General features: G+C 38.0%; 1 protein-coding gene across 2 annotated transcripts in view; it reads left to right on the forward strand.

The window, feature by feature from the left end:
• The window catches only part of LOC142354372 (uncharacterized), a 76,951-nt gene that overhangs the window by 936 nt on the left and 54,138 nt on the right, over positions 1 to 21,877 (forward strand). For both annotated transcript variants that reach the window (XM_075406648.1, XM_075406649.1), the window contains 4 exons: positions 70 to 152; positions 410 to 720; positions 1,167 to 1,415; positions 21,242 to 21,329. In XM_075406648.1, coding sequence (XP_075262763.1) covers positions 70 to 152; positions 410 to 720; positions 1,167 to 1,415; positions 21,242 to 21,329 — 731 coding nt within the window. The remainder of the gene's footprint in view (positions 1 to 69; positions 153 to 409; positions 721 to 1,166; positions 1,416 to 21,241; positions 21,330 to 21,877) is intronic.

The following is a 21,877-nucleotide window of genomic DNA, read 5'->3' on the forward strand; positions in this document are numbered from 1 at the left end:
AATAGAGTGCTATTCTCGTCTCAAATTGACCAGTTTCGCCATATCCAGGAAATGAGTTGTAATTTGCAGGTCTCTCACTGCGCGATGATTGAAGCCATTATGAATGTGCATATCCGAACTCTGCTAACCTGTGAACAGATATCTTGTTCAAGGTAAATAGTAACTTTCACCCTTCTTGAGCTCTCCACTCTATTGATCGTTGTATTTTTTTCGAGTCTTCTGCTGCGAGCATATTGAAAACCAAGAGAAAGTTTAGTTCTTTCCCGAAGCGCCTCTCCACGAATTTACAGCCCTTTTGTGGTATATTTGCGGTAATGGGGGCTAAGCTCTAGCATGCTATGGTACTAACTTAACTGGGGGGGGGGGGGGGGGGGGCGATAATGGACCTACCCAATTTTTCTGCGTTTAGATACGAAGTGCTATCTGATCCGAAGCTAATTCTGAGTTGGAACCACATAGAAACTGTAATACTCTATTGGATGAACGAAATTACAAATCGTGTCAACAAAATAATTCGTAGCCAACCAGCAGTGACCAAAAGCTGCTTCAACTCGAGACATTCTCTCAACACGAGTTTTGAAACTCTTGGTGTCAATGGCAGGAGTCCAAGCAACGCAATTCAGATTCCTGAAGTGGAAGATGCTGCACAGGGAATTTCAGATGGTCAAACATTACTGGCTGTTCTATCATATCATTTTCCCAATCTGCTGCCACTGAAAGGTAGATGAGAAATAGTTAAGTTCCTGCAACTCCTTGGAGTGTTTTAGGCTCAAACAGGAGCTGGTGTCATAAACGGCTTCTGGAGTCGTGGATAGAGCACGTCCAAAAATTGGGCGTTTCCCATTATAGCCCCACTCCACGAAAATATTGCCCCCCGTCATGGTATAATTACCATGATGGAAGTTATATGACTAGTAAACTTGATGGGGGGCTATAATGGGAAAGACCCCAAAATTTAATACAACCCAAGTGAGGCAGATCGAGTTTCGTGTTTTAAGCATGGTTACGTGACTCTGCAAAAGTAGCTTCAAATTTCTGCCATAACATCTCGAAGCGCTACGCTAAGCGGTTCTCAATAAACGACAGAAGTTCTCAGTAATTTCAAGCGGAGCCACGTTATGTGCGAGAAGTGAGTATCAAATGAACATCGTCTGTTTGTTTTTCAGCTGGAAAGTTCTACCCTCTCATGAGCTTCTCAGACTGTGTACACAATCTGTCTCTTGTCTGTGATTTCTGCACTAGTGAAAGCTACACTCAAAACTGCTCTAATGTCCAGCCCTGGCTCTTAACAGTCGAGGACTTACTCTACCCGAACTTGTCGCTTCGCGTGCACGTTCTCAACGCTCTCGTTCAACTGTATCTGGCCTTGAAGGCTGTCCCGGAACAGGAAACACTGTTGTATCAGTCTAGTCAAAGTACGTGTTTCTAAATGTATTTGTTAAGCTAATCACTTATAAAAAGCAAGCGAACGTCTCCAAATTAGTTTCAAAGACATAGGACAGAGTCGTGTGAGAATTATAACTTCTTGATGTTCATTTTCATGTTGAAAATGTCTCGTGAGTTTCTTTCGTTTCAGCATGGTTTTCACTTTTATAACATTTTTTGAACTTTTTGGTCTGATTAGTTTGCGTGGGCGATAACTGCAATGTATTTTATTGCTCTAAAAACTGTTTGTGGCAAATTAATTGATATTGTTTGCTCTTTGAAGTGCATGTCGCCCAATGAATTCCTTTTTAATAGCCGCCCTCATCTTCTCAGCAGGCTGTTATTGCGCTTCTTATTTTTTTTACTTCAAATAAAAATTTGTTTCAGTTTATCTCATTTTGCCTCATTTTTGGACATTTTGTATAAAATCTTTTTGACTTTTCTGGGCTAATTTCCTTTTTCACACACTCTGCTCAAAGCGCTTTTGAACAGCTGTTGCCCAGCAAAGCAATCCAAAATGAACGGTGTCATAAAAACACAATCAAAAATAGAATCAGCCTAAACCCATGAAGCCCATTTTTAGTTGCCCGCTACTTAAACTTTGTTCTTATTTACCATCTGTAATGCTCAGTGGTGTTTATACTAGACCTGTATAGTCTCATTAAGGAACATGAGTATATTAAACTACGAAATGAAACAAAAAATATTTTCTTTTCTTTCTGCTTTTTCAATCCCGACTGTAATATACCTTAGTCCGGCTATATTATTGTGTTAAATTTGTTGGAGTAATGTTTCCCGCTAATTTAATTAACTACTTAGTAGCATGGCTTTTATTACTTAAATTATTCTTTTCGCATGATTAATTGTTCAGGGCCTGAGCAGTTTCAATATTGCTTCGGAGCAGGGCCGACAGCTATAAGTTTTGTCACTAGAGAAAGAGATTCCAATCTAAGACTGAATTACTTGTCTACTGATTTTCAACTTGACAAACTTGGTTGTGTCGCTTAGATTATTACTTTTTAAGACCTGAGGGCCGTATTTACATTTCAGTAATCACTTATACAAATACATCAAGATTAAATCAAGATAAATAGAACTTCTGGCGCGTGCTGGCACGTGCCGGGCAAATAAGATGAACATAGTAAAGTTTACATTGTAAATATAAATACAGGCTAGCATTGTCACAAATTCCTCTATTATGGGTAAATCAAATAACAAAAGATAGTTAAATGGTTTTTAAGACAAATATACTTGAGAAAGTTTACAGGATGTTAATAAAATAAATATACATTTTATCATCTTAATAAGGCAGAAAAGTGAAGTCTATATATGGCCTTGAGATTATTGCAAGTATAGCACTAAATAAGGCGATCAGTAAAATTGGGGAACAGATATCGATTACTATATAAAACGTACTTTAGGACGTTACACTACCCACGTTTAATGAAAAATTTAGATATAAATTTTTTTTTGATAGAATACACAGATAAAATGTTAATAAGGAGCCACCCTTAAGTTTCTGTCGCGTTTTCGTCAGTTTCCATACAGTCGTTAATAAGTTGTTGAAGAAATTCGGGATTCAGTCGATTAGAGCACATAGAAATTGTTGATTTTGATCATCTATTCGGCAAATTGGGCTTTTGTGTAGTTGCAGAGATATCAACTTTGTGATCGGTCATTGTTTTAAGAACGCATATTTCATTGTCAAGGTATTGAATTTCTTCCTCGATTTTCAGTAGACGTGCATCTATATTGTTATCTATGTTTGTTTCTCCAACAATAGTCATCAAATTTTTCATTTTATGGTCAAGGGACTGTATCTTTGTCAAGTCACTGTTTGCAACCGAAACTACTGGTTTAAGAGGGATTTTTCCATCGGAGAATTTCATAAAATTGGGGGTTATTCGTTGGAAAAATTTGATCTTATGATACAGATACATTACTAGAATGTGAAGGAGAAGATTTCCAATTAAGACTGTAATAGTCAGAGTAAGGGAAAGCTTTATTGGAACATAAGATTCTAACTTGTCGACCAGAGACGGCTTCAGGAGTTGCATTTTGTGGACCAAAGGGGCTGCTATTTTGTCTAAATCGGCTTGTTTAAGAGAGTCAGTTGTGCTGATCATTTCTACTCTCAATTGTTGAAACAATTCAATGTTAGCATCTGTTTTCGACGTAAAGTAAGGGAGTTTCTCAATTTCCGGTAACGATGAAATGAGGTGTTGAAGAGGGTCAGCAAGTTTAACATCGATTCGAGTGGCTGGAATTGTTTGGCAACTCGAGAGGTCCGGTCGGATTTTGATGTGTTTGCTGATCAATTGGATTCCGCATTGGAGAGTTATTATGCAGAGTTGACATCCCTCCTTCTCTTCACTAGTTGGCAACGAGGCATCGTTCAAATTGTATTCTCTCCACGTAAATGGTTTTGCGCTCATGATTAGCCAAATCCCGTAACCGAGATTTCTGGCGGTTTCAGGCGTTGGGAGCATTACCTTTTCTGTTTGGCATACAGAAAGTGCAACAACTGTCGCGTGAAAATAGAGTGTTGCTAAGCAAGACGATTGTGCTAGATGGGTCTCCATAGTTTCGTTGCATATACGATAAGTTGAAGATCCTGGACAGTTATCGAGTTGTTGTTGGGTTAATGTAGTCGTCTCCATGGAATCCTGCGAAATTGCCATGTATGGACCTTCGATGATCCATTGAAGGGCTTCTTTAGGATCCTGTTGGGGCATTGGGATGACGTGTGCACTGTACACGTGAAATGAAGTTTGACGGGATGCTAGAGGAATTGCTAGAGTCAAAAGTAATCCTTGTTCAACGGTAGCAATTTCATAAACAAGTTTGGCATCATAATATGACATGAGATCCTTCATGGGTATTGCTAGTGACAAACGATCTGTTGAATGTTGCTGGCTATCATGGACTGAATCTAAGACGGCTATTAATGATTCGCGGGGAACTAGTGACATTGGTAATCGTTTATCTAACAGAATGGGTATGGAATTTAAACAAATTTATACTATAGGCATATAAAGCTGATCGATAACTTTTGATGTCGGCGTATAAAATTGATAACAGTGATGCTACAGTATCGAAGTTGAAATTTAATTACTGATTTGAGAAGAGCATTTGTGTACAATCTCGTAATAAATGGAGATTTTTCTCGAAAATATCGAATTGATCTTGTACTACTTTCCAGTTTTGATTTTGATTGTTTTGCATTTCCTGTTGGATTTCCGAAACTTTACCAATTTCATTAGAGATAAGAAAGAATTTTTCATTGCTGGCAGACTCAACTTCGATTACATAATCAGTAAGGACGGATGCGTATTCGTTAAGTCGTGCAATATTTTCTGCATTTTTGCGTCCATAATTTTGGCATTTTCCGAACAATCCTGTTATTCCGCATCCTTCTGAACCTGCCATTGAGACACCGAGGGATCCAAATAGTGCTATTCCAGCGACTGCGGCGGCTGCTGCTACTGGTGCTGCACGCTTTTGTCTGCTTCTTTGACAGTTTTCTTCTTCAGGGCTTAAAAATTTCGCGGTAACTTTACGCATATGTTTCACTTCGTTTTCTGCTGATTTTGTCTCATTTGTGATCTTTGAGAGCATCCAATCCAAGTTGAAAGGTTTATTAGATGAGTTAAATGGCTCGGAGATGTTAACTGGGCACAAAATTGACGGTTGTGTCCACATAGTTGCTAGTTTTTCTAGCATATCTTCGATTTGTTTCATAATAAAATCGTATTGCGGGAAAGGAACTAGGAATTCAACGTTAACGAACTTCTCTGCGAGTAGAATCTGTGATTCTTTGTGAAAAAGAATTCCTTTAGTTACCGCTTCATATTTAGTTGGGGTCTCTGTATTAATAATTTCAGAAACTAAGAAAAGAGAAAAAATGAACAAATTAGTGTCTTCATCGTGAGAAAAGTAAAGTGTACTGTAAGTTGAAATCCAAAGCAAGTGACGTTCAATAGAGACCCGATGTGTTGTTCTACTAATATTTGTCTCAATTGTTAACATTACCATACTGAGTTGTTGTTCATTTGATGGTAAATAATTGCTCTAGCATTTTATATACAGATTTCCAATTATGGTGATGTTGATGTTTGATTTGTAAATTATCACAGTTTCTCCCAGCTGCACGGGTCGAGTCAGCGCTCAACCTGAGCCAGGGGGGGCAAATAATTAGGTTCTTACAGCACCATTTCCCAGCAACACGGGTCGAGGTTGCGCCACTTGCGGCTAATAATGCTACGCAAGTAGGGCTAAGTGTTTTCGAGTTTTTCAGATTGCGATCATGTGTTTCAACATTACCGTGTTAAATTCTGTCTTAACATGCTGTCCGAATGGTACTTTTTATGGAAAGTTGGGTGTTTTGACCAAAGCTGTGATCCATCAATGTAAATCTAAGGAAGAGGTTATTGAACAATGTTCAGAAGTGGCAGTGCTCCTAATTGGTTTGATGTTTCTACTGATTTCAATTCATATCAGCATATTATGTGGTCTGAAGTATAGCGGGCGTTTTCGGGGATTATTTAACAGATTTGCCAATAGGGTTTTCGATTGGAGAAACTATCTCCCTCGGTTTATTTGAAGATATCAAATCAAGTCATTGAGTTATTCAAGTGTAGAGTTCCAAGAGTTTTAGCAGCAGTTTCCTAGAATGACTGATATGTTGCTTAATTTGCTTGAAGTTAGGACTCTTTTTAAACTATGTGTAAGGATGTCAGCATGTTTTTGTTTTGCCATTTAACAGTTGAAGGCATTTAAATGTTGTGCATTAGAGGTCAGTCGCTTTGAGCAGTTAATTTTGCATGGCAGTTTATAGCATAGCATGACTTTTACGTGTTAAGAAAGCGCTTCTCTAGCGTGTGTATAGTGTCATTGTTCAGTGAACAAGTGTTTCCTTGTGGCTCTACGGAAAATTGTTACTCAATTTTGGCTTATTTAGTTTATCATTGCACGTTAACCACAGTGAGTTCTGGATTTCTCATTTTCTTTATAAAGTTGTTAATTTCAGATAAAGATGGATGATTTTTCTCAGAAATGCAGTAATTTGGTGAAGATGGGGTGGAACAATGATTTTGAAAAGTTTGGCATCAGACGTTTACCTTGTAGGAATGACTGGGAAATAGGCGATAACGACGAATTTCCAACTGAGGAGAAGCATTATGCATGGAAGCGTGAGCTGATGGACAAGTGGAATGGTGGGCTGATTACCAATCCTGAAATCTTTATTCTTGAGGAGGAAGGGGTAATTAGTGCTCGGAATTCTGGCGTGGATTACGGTTAAGGTGATGCACAGACAATCTCCTTTGAACTACCCCGTCAAAAAGTTAACTTCGAAGAACATCCCGCTGTTAAAGTAATGAGTGCTGCCAGTATTGCTACGAGAGGCGCATGGTGTACTCTGGGCCATATAGAATGGGGGGTGAGGAGTCAGTTGCAAAGCTCATCTCTGGGTCAAAATTATGGATTATAGCGACGAATGTTGATGCTGGTGAAGCTTTATTCGATCTGACTTCTTTTGACCTCTTATACGACTTTCTCACAAAAGGGACTGATCGTCGAGGAACGGAGAGATCTAGAATGGAAAACCATCTCCATTTTCATGTCGCTGAACCTCTAGACTTATTAGTACAACCCAGTTTTGCCGTGCATGCTGTTATTACGGAGCCCACTTTTAGTCGGGGTAAACCTGTTTGGGCGGTAGTTACCGGCTATGAAGCTTTTGCTAAGAAGGATAGCACAACAGTTCGGGGTCGCGGTGTGATAAACGATTTTTGTTTGGATGTATGGAAAGGTCAAATTGTGCAGGAAATGCGATTATATTCTGAATTGGAACTTCTGCCTCGTCTGAAAATAAATGATTACCGGAACTCTATCAAGGGCTCACCCGAAGGTGGGGAGCTTCCGTCCTTTATAGCTGAAACTAACGTCAGAAGTCACATATAGATTCTCCTTCGCGGTGGGTATCCATTAAAGCAAAGTTTGAGTGAGATAAAACCGAGAGTTGTGAAGAAGCCAAATTTTCGTTCCAAAGAAGTAGCTGTAAATAATTATGTTACAAAGTAAACAGAGCTGAGTGCTGACGGGAGAAGGGACTGGCCAAAGTGTTTTCTGGAGCTATTGGAGGAGAAGTTGTTGTATTAAAAGTCACCGCATCCTATAGGTTGGTGAGACATTGAATTTATCATTTTTCGTTTTAAAAATATTTATGCAAACGGTGTTTGCATAGAGGTTTATCGCGTATCTACCCGAGTTTAGTGCAATTGTACATTTGAAATCGGTTAATAAACAGTCGACGGCAATTGTAGCAGCGTGTAGATCGCGCTGTTTCTATCAGAAACGCAATTTGTTTGGCAGTTAACAAGTTTCACAAAATTAAGCCGTTTTTTGCGGTCTGACGGCCGCTAGTAAATCATTGATAATTCGACTTTTAGTTCGAAATTGGGAAATCCTGCCCACAGGAGTCTAAGTTATAATCAGGTGCGTCTATTTGTGTTTAAAACAAGTAGTTACAAGTGTTCTTTGGTTCGGGGGGGGGGCGGGTTTAAAGTTTTGGAGAAATTTTGACGGATTGAATTTTTGGCCATTCAGACGGTATAAAATTATGAAAAACTCTTCAATCACGTCGTTTTTTGGACTGATTCATTAGTTCGGAAGCCAATCTCAATGGTGGTATAGTTAGTTTCTGTCAAAATACTTTTTTTTGAACTATGAGTGTTTTAGTTGATTTTTGAGCCGTTTTTCATGGGTCGGATTTCCTCGAATTCAGGTCGCCAGTACTCTTAGCCAAAATGGCCTCAGACTCGTTCCTGGGGCAACTGGACCCTGGTTTGTATCCCTGGGGTTCCAGAAAAATGTTTCCGGGCGTCTGAAGGCCTTTTTTGGTGCTCTAACTTAGCCATTTTTGGAGGGTAACCAATGTGATATCAATTTTGGATCGTTTTCTGGAAAGAAGTTCATTTTTCTCCAATATTACATAAACTAGCCTCATTTTTGGTTCCTCAGCTTCATTGGCAACATATGTAGAGGCGATGGATGTACTTTGTGTTATCTAAAGTTGATTTTTGCTAGGGTCATTGGAGATAAACCAATTGCACGTTCTACATTTTTCTGTTTTCGAACTTTAGGCGCTGTTTTTAGGCGCTTTAAGACATGATAATGCGCGTCAAATGGTTAACTGGCCATTGCACATTATCAGTTAGTGGCCGTGTTATAGTTGTATAGGTGAATTTCTACTGGGACCGAAAATACTTCAATAATCTGTCGTAAAACACTTTTTTCTGAAAGTTGATCGAGACCACATCCGAATTTTGGTAAATTTATTGAGCGTATGTTGTGCTTCAATATAACAAATCGTAGTGTGTGAAGACCAACTGAGAGGTTGTAATAAGTAGGTTTATAATAGTAGTTCTCTTTCGTGACCAGATTGAAGATATATCGATTTAAATTCGTGTCATAAAATGAGATAACGGAACCTATTGGTGGTTTTTGCGCGAATTCTTGACTTTGCAGCATTTCGGGGTAGTATTTGACAATTTGCCAAGTGAGGCCTTTACTCATCTTCATATTACTTGATATGCAATGTGCGAAAGAGCGTCTGGAGTTGAGAATATCACCTCTATGATGGAAGAAATTGGCTCTTGTTTTTCCGATTTCAATTACATTTATGTTTGAAATAGTTTGTTTGCTCTTTGACTCGCTTCGGGTTACCCTTCTGTTATCGGCTGTTGAACCTCTTTGATATCTCTTAATGCTAGATCGGACTTGGTCTAGTTTTGTTTCTCTAGTTGGAGTTTGGTCCCTTCTTGATCTGCGCGATGATTCTGCAATTAGTTGGTGTTTTTGTTCTTTTGTTAAGATAGGTGGCTGTGTGGGAGATTCGAGCAGTCGTGGCGTTTGTGAACGTGAACCGTAGCGTGCTACTGGTTCCCAAGATTCAAATTTTCTGACTCCTCTCATTTTTGCAAAGTTGACTCTGTTTTGATTGCTTCGAGTGCTTGGTCCCGGTTGTTGTTCTGTATCTTCTTCGTCGTTTGCTCTAATTCTTTCGCTCTCGGCGGCTGCAGGGAGGCTTTCAGGGTACTGAAATTCTTCTGTTATTGCAATAATCTCGGGGCTATCTGAAAGGCTGGCTCGGGGTGAATTTTCTTGCGAATTTCTTGGCGAATTCATTGGTGAAGGTGTTCTAATTTCCGCTGGCGGTATTACGGGTATTGGCGGTATTACCGGCACTATCTGAGGTACTGGTGCTGCCAATGGCGTTGCAGGGGCTCTATTTAGAGAAACAGTTACGCCAAGGCGTATTTGTGAAGGTTGAACTGTTGCAGTCTTTGAAAATGCGGTACTTTGCTCCTCTTCTAATAAATTTGGGATATACTCGTCAAATAATTCTGGCTCATTTCGAGTTGTTCTTCTGGGAGGATCCGCTTCAAACTTTGCAGGATCAATTTCCTGTATGTCTTCTGGTGGCTCTGTCAGTTTGATAGGTCTTAGTCTGATCCGATGAACACATTGAGTGTAATTTGTTCCTGTTTTTCTAATAATATAATTTGAATTTGTTAAGACTTTTTCGACTCTTATAGAGTGGTAGCCATGTTTGTACTGCTTTCTGGGTAAAATCGTTTTGCCTTGTTAAACGAGGGTTTAGTAGTAAATAATGTGAGTGCAATTTGAGTGGCTGTGCTTCAGCTTTTTGATCGTAATAACTTCTGTATCGCTGTTAAGAATCTAAAAGTCTTTGTTTATTTTCGCCAAATTTTTGAAGCATTGCGTCTTGTAGCTGCGAAACGTAATCTGAATTGACTTCAACTGCTTGCATTGCTCCTGTGGAAAAACGGAGATCAAGGGGTTTAACAGGCTCACGTCCATGAAATAGAGTTGTCGGACAACATTTAATTGAAGAATGATACGATGTATTGTGTATAAAGGTTGCAAGCGGTACATACTTGTGCCAATCATTCCACTGTTCATTGAAGTTGAGTTTTAGGATCCGTTTAAGTGCTGCGTTGGAGCGTTCCACTACTCCAATTGTCTGTGGGTGTTTCAGCGTAGCATGTTTGAGTTTAACTTCGAGTAACTTCGTTAATTCAGCCATTAGCTTTGAGGTGAAATTTGTTCCTAAATCACTCAGTAATGTACTAGGTAAGTAGCTATGCTGGAAGAAAATCTTCACAAGCTCTCTGGCATCTGTGTCGGAACTACCATTTGTCATTGGTACTGCAAACAAGTACTTCGTAAACACGTCAATTCTACTAAGAACGAATTTGTGAATTGAGCCTTTTTGTTCAACTAAGTCTATTTGCATCATTTCTCCGGGGAATGACTGTAGTGAAGATACAGGCTGTGATGGTGGTTGCAGTTGCTTGTTCGTTGTTTGCTTGAGCTGGAGGCATGTGATGCAATTTTTGATGAAATCGATAAAATGTTCAGTAAAACCAGGGTAGTAAAATCGTTTTCGGAATTCTTGAATTGTGCGAAGTATTCCCAAATGTCCTCCTGTTGGTGAGTTGTGTAGTCTATAGATTACTTCTTTCCAGAGATGCTTTGGCAGGCAGTACTGCTTGAGAATTATTTTGCCTGTGTCATCAAAGAATTGTCTGTATAATGTGTTGTTTTCAATTTCCAAACGGTCAAACTGTTTCACGTATTTCTTCAATCGTCGGGATGCATACTTCAAGTTGCTTCTTAAGCCGTTGCGTTTCCACTCAATTGCCTGCATGATCTCCTCGTCTTTTGTCTGCTCGCTCGCCAAATCTAAAATTTCTTCTCTATCCGTCAAATCATTCAAAAGATCAGCTTGGTTCGCATATTGTATTGCGTTAACTTCCGCACGCTTCAACTATTTATTTCATCTCCATTCTCTCGTTTTCGTTCAATATATGCGTCATAAAGTCCGAGTTCCTGTAGTTGTGAAACGATGATAACTTCTTCCATCTCTGATTCAGGGACAAGGTTCAAGTGGTCGATATTCGAAATGGAAACGTCAGGTGATTTTGCTTCAGATTCAACATATTTCACGGACTGGTACTTTGTCTGTTAATTTGAGGGACAGGCTGGCTCCTTTATCCGTCTGTACGCGTGAGAGAAAATCTGCTGCATAGTTAGCTTTGCCAGGAATATGGGCAATAACTATGTTAAACGAAAGAACTCTGTCCAGAAAGTTCCATAGTGATGGAGGAATGGTTTTTGACTGAAAGAAATGCGTTAAACTTCGATTATCCGTGAGTACAATTACTGGATGACTAGATGCCCAGATGTAGTGGGAAAACTGGTCTAATGCAAAATAAAGTGCTAGGAATTCTTTGTAATAAGTTGAAAACTTCAGCTGTGCTGTCGTGAAGAGTTGTGATCCAAAAGATACTGGAGCATAGACTTTCTTTTCCTTTGACTGCTTTCCTGTCACGTAGTCTTCAACCATAAGCACAATCCGGCTCCGTAGTAGCTTGCGTCACAGAGAAGGACATATTGTAGGCCAGGTTTAGGCAATCTGAGCGTCATCTCTGTTGCTTCAAGTAAATCCTTTTTCACTGTGTCTAATGCATTGTAATGTGTTTCTTTTGCTTCAAAATTGATTCCTTTACGTAACAATTGATAAAACGGTATAAGCTTCTCGCCTAAATTTGGGATGAAATTTCTGAAGAACTGGGCGAAGCCAATTAGTCTTTTGACCTGTTTAGTTGTTCTTGGCATCGTAATCTTCTTTAAAAACTTTTTGATTTTCTCTGCTTGTGGGGATATTCCCTCATTTGTAATTGTACTGCCCAGAAATTTGATTGACTGTGAGGCTATTTCGCATTTTTTTTGGTGACAATTTCAGTCCAGATCTTCGGATGCAATCGAAAATTTTCCTTAGACTAGGAAGTAGCTGACTAAATTCTGTTACTGCACTCCCAATATCGTCCATGAATTGTGTGCATATACCGGCTGCTTAACAAGGGTCTAGATAATGGCGAATGAATGAGCAAAAACCATTGACTGATTTGCTAAGTCCTTGAGCTAGACATTTGTACGCGTAAGTTCTTGATGAGAAATTGAAAGCTAAGAGTTGTACTGAGGTGTCGTCCGCCATCTGTACGCAATGGTAAGCTTGCGAGCAGTCAAGTTTTGTGAACAATGTTTTTCCTGCGAAATGACTGGTTGCATCGGCCATGTTTGAGATTGGGAAGTTTGTGCTGTGGTAGTCATTTTTAAGTAGGTGGTTGACTCTTCTCAGATCAACTAAAATTCGCAGTTTGCCTGACTCTTTTCTATGGGCAAATAATGGACTACTGTATTTAGACTGTGACAAAGTTGTTATAAGTCCATAGTAGTGCATTAATGCTAATTCAATGTGCAGTTCGTCTCGTAGATGTATTGGAGTTGGAGGTCCATGTTCGTATACGGGTAAGTCATGCTCTGGAGTTAGCTTTATTTTCAGTTCCGTATTGTATCCAACGTCAAATCGGTGTTTGGCGAAAATGTCACAATATTCAATTAATAAATGCTCGCATTCGTCTATTTGCTTTTGATTTAATGGCGAATTTTCCCAGTTGAATTTACTGAGAAAGAATTTACGGTCTTCTTAATTACTGCGTGGATCAACCTGCTCCAATTTTTGGAAATTTAATATTTGGTCGTAAATTTCTTGTTGTAACAACGGCAAACTACTTGGGTCCTCGCAAGTTTCTGGTGTCGGAAACTATAGTTTACTATATTCCGGTGGAGGTCTCCTAGTTTGGCCTGGTTTGTGTTGGGTAAAATCTTGGATAAGCTGGATCAATTCCACAAAATAATCATCTTTATTTCTTGATTTTGCTAACGTTATCAGTTGTGGGTCAACTTGTATCATGTGGTCGGCTTGCTCGGTTGAAAGGATTGAGAATCTGCCTACCTCTGTTCGACTATTGATTGTGATAGGGTGCTCAGTTACGTTTAGGGCAGAAACGTACAATGCATTATTCTTTCCTACAGTACTTAGCGAAGAAGTTAGTGCAATCTCTGTTTCTTTTTCAAGAACTTCATTAGGAGTGATTACTCCACTTTTGTTCTCAAAGTGATCAGTTCTGTCTGATAGACAGCATTCCAGGAAGATTTGCTCGTTGGGCTGTTTTGTGTGCTTGTTGTTCGTGTAAATGGGAATCTTCTTATGTCTTACTGATCGTCGCTTTTCGTTTACAGGCTTGATTTCATTAATTTGAACTGTCAAATCGGAGAATTGAATAAGGGCTTGTTTTGGGCTAATTGAAATATCATGCTTGACAAAGAAGGGGTTGCCAAGGATGACCGAGTTTGTTGTGGAAAGGACAAGGAAGTCTTCATCAAACTCTCTGTGAGCGAGTTTAAATTTAATTTCGGCCTGTTTCTCTATTCTGACTAGTTGTCCTCCAGTCATTTTGACTGAAATACAATCTGGTTGCTTCAATTTGACCGCATTTTTCTCAGTTTCGGTAATTTCTTGGAGTAATCTCTTGCTTATGACATTTGCACAAGCGCCGGTGTCAATTAGTGCTCGACTGCTTATTCCGTTATTAAATTTAATTTTGATATAGGGAAGAAGGGATGATCTCATATTTGGGTTTATATTGTAGAGATTAAATAGTTTACGATGCTGCTCTATAGATTTCGTGTACTGTTTGCGACTTTTGGGCGTTAAGGGTGGCTTTATTCGTTTTTTGATTGGCGATTAAATGGAAATGAGGTTCATCTATTATTAGTTCTACCTCTCTGAGAACATTGACTTGATCGGTGATTTGGATAACCACATGTATAACAGAATGTACCACTGGATCTAGTCACAGGCATATATGGGCTGGTAGGCATGCGAAATTGTGACTGAGGTGTGAAATTTCGAAGATAAAACACTTGAGCATTAGTGTTTGGGAATCGGGATCTCGGATTTCTATTAAAGCAGTTTCGACCTCTAAGATTACTTTCTCTGTAAGAGTTTTTATACATTGGACTTGCATAGTTATTTTGACTTGCATGGTTATTTCTGGGCGTGTAGGGCGCCGTGGGGAATTGTCCCTGTCTATTAAATGATTGCTGGGGAGAGTGGGTTACATCTCTGTGTGTTGTTGTTTCTATCTGTGCCGCCGTGATGCGGTCATCAATTGTTTGAAGCCTTTTGTCTATTGAATCTTGCGTCTGGTTCAATTTAGAGAGCGCATTTATCAAGTTGTCGGACACGGCATTATTGATTTCATTAAACCCAGGATAGTCATCTTTTCTGCACATGTCTCTAATTGTCATCTGTTGTCGAGCAGTGGTGTAAAGATCGGTAACAAGCGTGGCTGGTGGTTGTTCCATCAATTTTGATCGCAGCCATCCCGGCATAGCTTTAATGAAGATTCGCTTAACTTGTTCGTTCTTGTTGTCCTCCGCTGCTTGCAATCTAGCAGCTCGTGCGGCTGTTTCTCCGTCGAAGCGTGCGTGCTCTGCTCTATCCCCTGCTCCTCCATCTCCTGGAAGCGCTAACGCTGCCATTGCTGGTAGATTTGGCGTTGGGTAGGCACGCTGGGCCTTCGTTTGTAAGTTCACTAGAAAATTTTCGGGGCTGTCTGTTTTTGGGTCAAATCGCAGTTGTTCTAACTTAAGAACGTGTACTTCTTGAAGATCTTGATTCGCGAAGTGGTCCCTGAGTGCTGTGAGGCTTAGCTCAAGATCATTTCTGATTGCTTCGGGCGACGTTTGAAAATACCGTAAAGCAGCGTCTCGGAGGTGGAGTTGCAGAAAATTTGATTGTTGGTTGGCAGGGATTGCTGCGACACCGATGAAACCGATCGGAAAAGGTGCTCGAATTGGCGGAAACTTTGGTTTTCGGCTCCGCTATAGGGCTCTAGTGTTATTTGGGCATTTGCGGCCATCTTAGTTTCTCATAGTTTTAAAACTGCACTGAATGAAATTGAAGGTGATGATCTGGATGGGCTGGGAATGCAATTATTCAGAGATTACAATGAAGAGAGATTCAAAATCATCTAAATCAAGGTCATAGCCATGGGTCATGAGATGTCTAACTTTAAAAAATTCACGTGCTTTTTGTCGCAAAGGCTTGGGGATGAATATTAGTAAGGCGCGTTTGTCGTTAGAATTTTGTGAGTTAAAAGCACAATTTGTTTTGTTTTATCAGATACAAAGGCACTAATAACTGTTGAGACAATAAGGTTGTTAGTTTGGGGGCTAATGAATTGTATGTAGTTACAGTCTACGTATTCCACAAAATGATTTGAATAGCGGCACTTATTAACAACAGGGAGTATTTGGGTATTATATAAATCGTGGGAAGGCATTTTTACTTAGCACCAAAATTTATATGTTCTGACTCACAGTTTCCAAATTGGCTCGGTTTTGTTACCAGTAGAGGGTTTCATTCTCTCATTTTGTGTATGTGTCTCAGTGTGATGTCACTGTCATTGGGCGTCACCTTCGTTTAGACTCCAATCTCTGTTGCATTGGCAATTGATAATTGGAAAGAAAAGCTAAAGGCGCTGTCTGTCATGAAGAGGTAAATGAAGAGTGCTGTGATCAGATAATAAGCAATGATGAAGAAGATAAAGAATGCTGCAGTAAAATATAAACAAAATTTGTTGAGAGACATCGATAATGGGACAATTATAAAGTACTAACTTTAATTAGATTCTCCGCTTTCGAATATTAATTGAGTTTTAAGGCTTTCTAAGTCGAGATGCATTTCCCTTTTTATGTGCCTAATTATTGCTTTGAATTCATACTGATTTTCGAATGATACTATTGCAATGAGCCTGTCTCTATAGTCTTCTCTAAGTCCTACAATAAAAATAATGATTAATTTATCTTCAAGGAAGATAGAGTACGTTTCTGCGGAGGTATTTCCGATGTTGGGGCTTCCGTAGGAAAAGAGTGTTAAATCAAATTTGTGCAGTTGTCTAACATCATCTGAATCGTGCAAATAAGTTAGTAATGTTTTGAATAATAATGGCATTAGAAAAAAGAAACATTTAAAAGATAAACAATTTTTGTTTTTTGAAGGAACTAATTGGAAAAGCTGTCTACACTCCTGTCACCATGTAATATACCTTAGTCCGGCTATATTATTGTGTTAAATTTGTTGAAGTAATCTAATTTAATTAACTACTTAGTAGCATGGCTTTTATTACTTAAATTATTCTTTTCGCATGATTAATTGTTCAGGGCCTGAGCAGTTTCAATATTGCTTCGGAGCAGGGCCGACAGCTATAAGTTTTGTCACTAGAGAAAGAGATTCCAATCTAAGACTGAATTACTTGTCTACTGATTTTCAACTTGACAATCTTGGTTGTGTCGCTTAGATTATTACTTTTTAAGACCTGAGGGCCGTATTTACATTTGAGTAATCACTTATACAAATACATCAAGATTAAATCAAGATAAATAGAACTTCTGGCGCGTGCTGGCACGCGCCGGGCAAATAAGATGAACATAGTAAAGTTTACATTGTAAATATAAATACAGGCTAGCATTGTCACAAATTCCTCTTTTATGGGTAAATCAAATAACAAAAGATATTTAAATGGTTTTTAAGACAAATATACTTGAGAAAGTTTACAGGATGTTAATAAAATAAATATACATTTTCTCACCTTAATAAGGCAGAAAAATGAAGTCTATATATGGCCTTGAGATTATTGCAAGTATAGCACTAAATAAGGCGATCAGTAAAATTGGGGAAAAGTTATCGATTACTATATAAAACGTACTTTAGGACGTTACACCGACTGTTTTCTGTCTTTTCACTTTCTGAGCTGAAGTTGTTAATGAAACCTTTTTTGAGCTCGGTGCTGTTTATGCGTTAATTTAAATACTACAATCCTGGTTTTAAACATACTTTCACCAAGGAGCTCTGGCGTTATTTTTCTAATAATAAGTAAATATCATGTCTATTAAATAGCCGCCCTTATCTTCTCAGCCGGCTATTAGTGCGCTCCTATTTTTTTAAATTACGATCTGATGTATTTGGATTATATTGGTGTGCTGTCTTTTTTAAGGATCTGTTTTCAGCCTTTTCGACTTTTTCTCGTCAGTGAGAAGTCAAATTTGAGTGGTTATTTTAATCACGCTGGAGTTGTAAAGGAGCGAAAAGCAAGGTTTGAGGCGTGATTTTGTATTCAAAGCGGCGTCAAAGTTGAGTGAGAAATCGGTATTGGAACAAATTTTTGGTTTATAGAGGAGAATTTGTTTCCATTTGCGGCAATTTGACTTCATGTTTCTTCTCCCCAGTACAATTCAATTGATACGTATGCATTCTAATTGGGGCTATATACAATTGCTTGAATAACTCATCGGGCAGCTAATGCTTTTCTTTATGAGTTTGCCACTAACTGTTGTCATGAATTATAAATTGAATATTCGAATTTTGCACCTTTTTTATCTCTATTGTCTTTCCAAATAGTATTAATAATGACAGGTCTGTTTGTTGTGTGATAAGGCATAAATGAAACTATCTAGTGGTTTGAATTCATGGCTAGTGCTTTTTCATGACTTTGACACTATTTTTTCAAAAATTTTAAATGAATTTTCAATTTTCGACTTGTTTGACTTCTAGTTCTGTTAGACTTTAATAGCATTAAGGACAGGTCTCATTGTTTTCTATTGAGGCTTATTTAAATCAGTTTCATTTTTTCAATTCGAAGCTAATGTTTTTTTTACTTTGACACGTTTTCGTTGTTTTCAGGAAACGTTACTGAATTTTTGAGTTCTGCGTCTCATTGGTTAATAATCAGGCATAGATAAACCTAAATGGTTGGAGTTCATGGCTAGAGGGTTTTCATGACCTGGAAACTATTTGTTCTCAAATTTTCTTTTTGAATTTTTAAATTTTGCTTCAATTCTAGTTGTTTTATCATTTAATAGCAGAAAGGACAGGTCTCATAGTTTGCCTATAAGGAGTATTTCAATCATTTTTGTTTTTTCAGTTCATTGTTTTCTTATATCTTAGTTTCATTAGTGACAGGTCTCGTCTGTTTCTAAGAATGCCCTTTTTGACCGAATTAATTGTTTCAGGTCACAGATTTTGATTTTTATGACACACGCTGTTAATTGTTTAAGAAATTGTTGTTTTTCTGAGTTGGTGTTGTATTTATTGCTGTGTTATCAGCTGGTTTCAATTTTGACAAATCTCATCGGCTTCTAATGTGGTTTAAGTTAATGGAAATAGTTGCTTCAAACGGAAGCTGTTGCTTTCCGTGACTTTTATATTATTTGTTTTAAAAGAGTATGAGAGCGTTTTTGTTTTTAATTGCTCTTGGACGCAGTTCATAGCAATTATTGTAAACGTGTGTGTCTGCAAATTTTTTGCTTGACAATTTTGCGATTTTCTAGAACTTTCTTTGACTTCTCAAGTGACTTTTTTACTCTTTTGTTTATCATTTTTGAGTGATCTCTAGTGCTCCGAAGTAAAGCTTGTTGCTAATATAAAATCGGTTGCAGCATAGGAAAATTAAGTGACTTGTAGCGCAATGGTTAGTGCGGGTGGACATGGATCGGGAGGTCAGTGGTTGGAATCCCGTTGGGGTCGAGATTTTTCGCACCCATAAAGAAAAATTGATCTATACTAAAGACCGTGAATTAAATTGGCTCACCTGTCGTTCAAGAGCATTTCTTCCGACATTTGTCGGTTTATGTTTTTTTGCGGAAATTGGTTGCTGTTTAAATCATTTTGTCTAATTTTGGCAGGTTTTTTGGTTGCTGTTGAGGAATAAGTGGATCTATTCAGTTGCTTGATTTCTTATCAATTGTTTTTTTTTCATTCTGGCACTTCCTCTTCCAGAAGTTTCGTGTTAGTTTTATATGCTTTTTTGTGGTCTTATCGCTTAATCTCAAAAAATAACTTCTTTTTTAGAACTGCTTCGAGAAATTTTTTGACATCTAAGTCTTAATCTGCTGTGGTTAAGGATGTCGGCATATAGTTTAAGAGGTTCTCTTAACTTTTGCCTCCCCTTTTGCCTCGTTTTTTTTGTCATTAATTCCCACATTGTCGTGATTTTGTGTACTCAATCTTAGGATTTGTTATTGTCAAAGTTTTGTTATTGTTGTTTTTAGGTGTCTTTTTGTGCATTTTTAATCATATAGGGTCGAGGGCGTTTTGTCTATCTTTGCTTGACCTTGCTGTTAAAATGTTATTTCAGATTGTATCTCAGGAGTTGTCCTGATGCCGTTTTTTTTTCACTTCACCGAATAAATTTTCGCTGTATCTCATTCCGCCGCTCTTTCGACGTTTTGCATGAATTTTTTTCGACTTCTATAGGTTAGTTTCATTCTTCGAGCAATCTGCTCAAAGCACTTTCAAACAGCAATTGCTTAGCAAAGCAATCTAAAATGAACGAAGAAAAACGAAATCAAAAATAGAGACGGGCCAAACCCACAAAGTCTGATTTTAAATGCCCGCTGTTTGAACTTTGTTCTTATAAGTCTTTGTTACCATGTCTAAAGCTTATTGGTATTGTACTAGACCCTGTATCCTCTCACTAAGGAAAAAGAGTATGTCTATCTACGAAATGGAGTTCGCACTTTAAAGTTTTTATACAAAATTCTTTTTTGATTTCTTTGTTTTTCAATCCCAATCGGGGTTATGGGAGTCAATGGTGGCTATTTTCCGGCAATCTGCCGGGTATGTTTGTTGTTTCGCCCGTCTCTGATAGACTAATATCAAGCAAATTTTCTCATACAGGCACTGTATTAACTTCAACTATGTAATTCTGCTATTTTTCTCAGGGAGAATTGCTATTTAATTCATACAGACCCCGTTAATCTATCTCGTCATAATTTGATCGAATAGTTCATTCAAATTATTTTTCTCATAATTTTAGAACAAGAAACATGTGTGTCGGAACAATTAACCAAATGTTTTTAAGGTTTGATTCTATAATAACAAGCTTGATGATCAGAAATTTTGATCTCCAGAACTCTTATTATTACGATCCTTTTTTACGTAACGCATTTTAGAAACTCTTCATTTTAGAAACTGTTCAAATATCAACTGACACGCGAATCACATTAAAGCGTGTCAGTTGATATTTCGAACAAAAAAACATCTTTCAATGTTGCTTTTTTCTCTCTTTATAGTTGCAAATATTAAGTCTTTCACTTATAACATGCGCAATATAAATAACACAAGTACTTCAGATGTTTGTCAGCCTTAAACTGTATTTTGAAGATCTATGAACGAGATGAAAAACAAATTTGTACGTTTTTGCATAATTCTTGCTTTTGAATGTCAACTTCTGACCTGACGGCTAAATATAATTTTGCATCAAAATGAAAAAACGATTGTTGAACTCAGCATGACTTATGCATTAGCAATATTGTTGATACAGTACTCTATTTTCACATAGTTATGTTGGTACAATTTTAATAGCTTTACAAACTTAAGCTATCCTTTCTTACCATGAGAGAGAGAGAGAGAGAGAACTAAAGTTCCACAAAAAAGCGTCAGCTTGCGCTAAGTTAAACTGGTAGCTTTAAGTAATAATAAAACATACTTTGAAACAGTGCAAAAGAATTAGTATGCGAATATATTGGATGGATACACACACCATAGAACAGAGAAAAATAGAAGAATAATAAGTTAATAGTTTAGAGGCTGTAGTCAGTTTCAAACTATCGGATTTTTTAAATTTCATCGTTCGCCGATTACTACGTGAATTTGGGTCCTGCCTTTGCTAGATTTATTATTCATTTAGTTGACGATTTTTTCAGGGTTGCTTATACGCTTTAGCATACTATTGGCGCGCTCTGTCTTTGGCATAAAAAAGAGGAAGAATTTTATTTTGGAATTAGTTTTTATTGGAAAAGTTCGAGATTGTTACAGGTTTGAAAAGCAACTCCGAAGACAGCATTGGAAGTCACGAAGGAGATACAGACTCGCTCAATGGGTACAATTTCTCGCAGAATTTGAGGTATGCCAGGATTATTGTGTTATTGGACACCCCTCCCCACCCCCTCGCCTACCTGTGAGCAAATTGAGATCTTCAACCTGCCCACGAGATATCATATCCCTCTATATTTGATGTTTTTAAACCTTTTTAATATGGCGACAATGATAATGAGAATTTTAATTGAGTCATTGTTAGTTACAGCAATGATATCAAGCGCACATAACAAGACTTACTGAAAAAATGCAGCAGTACCAAGGTACTTCGAATCAGAAAAAGTTTGATATACCATAAAGGATATGTATCAATTGAAAAGGTTAGTCCCGCCTCTTATTAAGCTTTACTACCCGTAACATCTTTGGTGCAAAACCAATTAATTTTTTTTCACAAATGTGATGAAAATAAAACTTTCGTTCAGAGAGGATAGGAAAAGGCTCCGAAATCTGTGTTTATTAGTCTATCTGCTAAAGTCGATGCTTTGTGTTCCAATGATAGTTCCATGCTTGTGTTACATAATAGGAAGCCATTGCAATAAAAATATTTATAACACGTAAACCAATCCAATTATAAAA

Source organism: Convolutriloba macropyga, chromosome 15, assembly GCF_964194025.1.
Source record: "Convolutriloba macropyga chromosome 15, txConMacr16.3, whole genome shotgun sequence".
Lineage (NCBI taxonomy): Eukaryota > Metazoa > Xenacoelomorpha > Acoela > Convolutidae > Convolutriloba > Convolutriloba macropyga.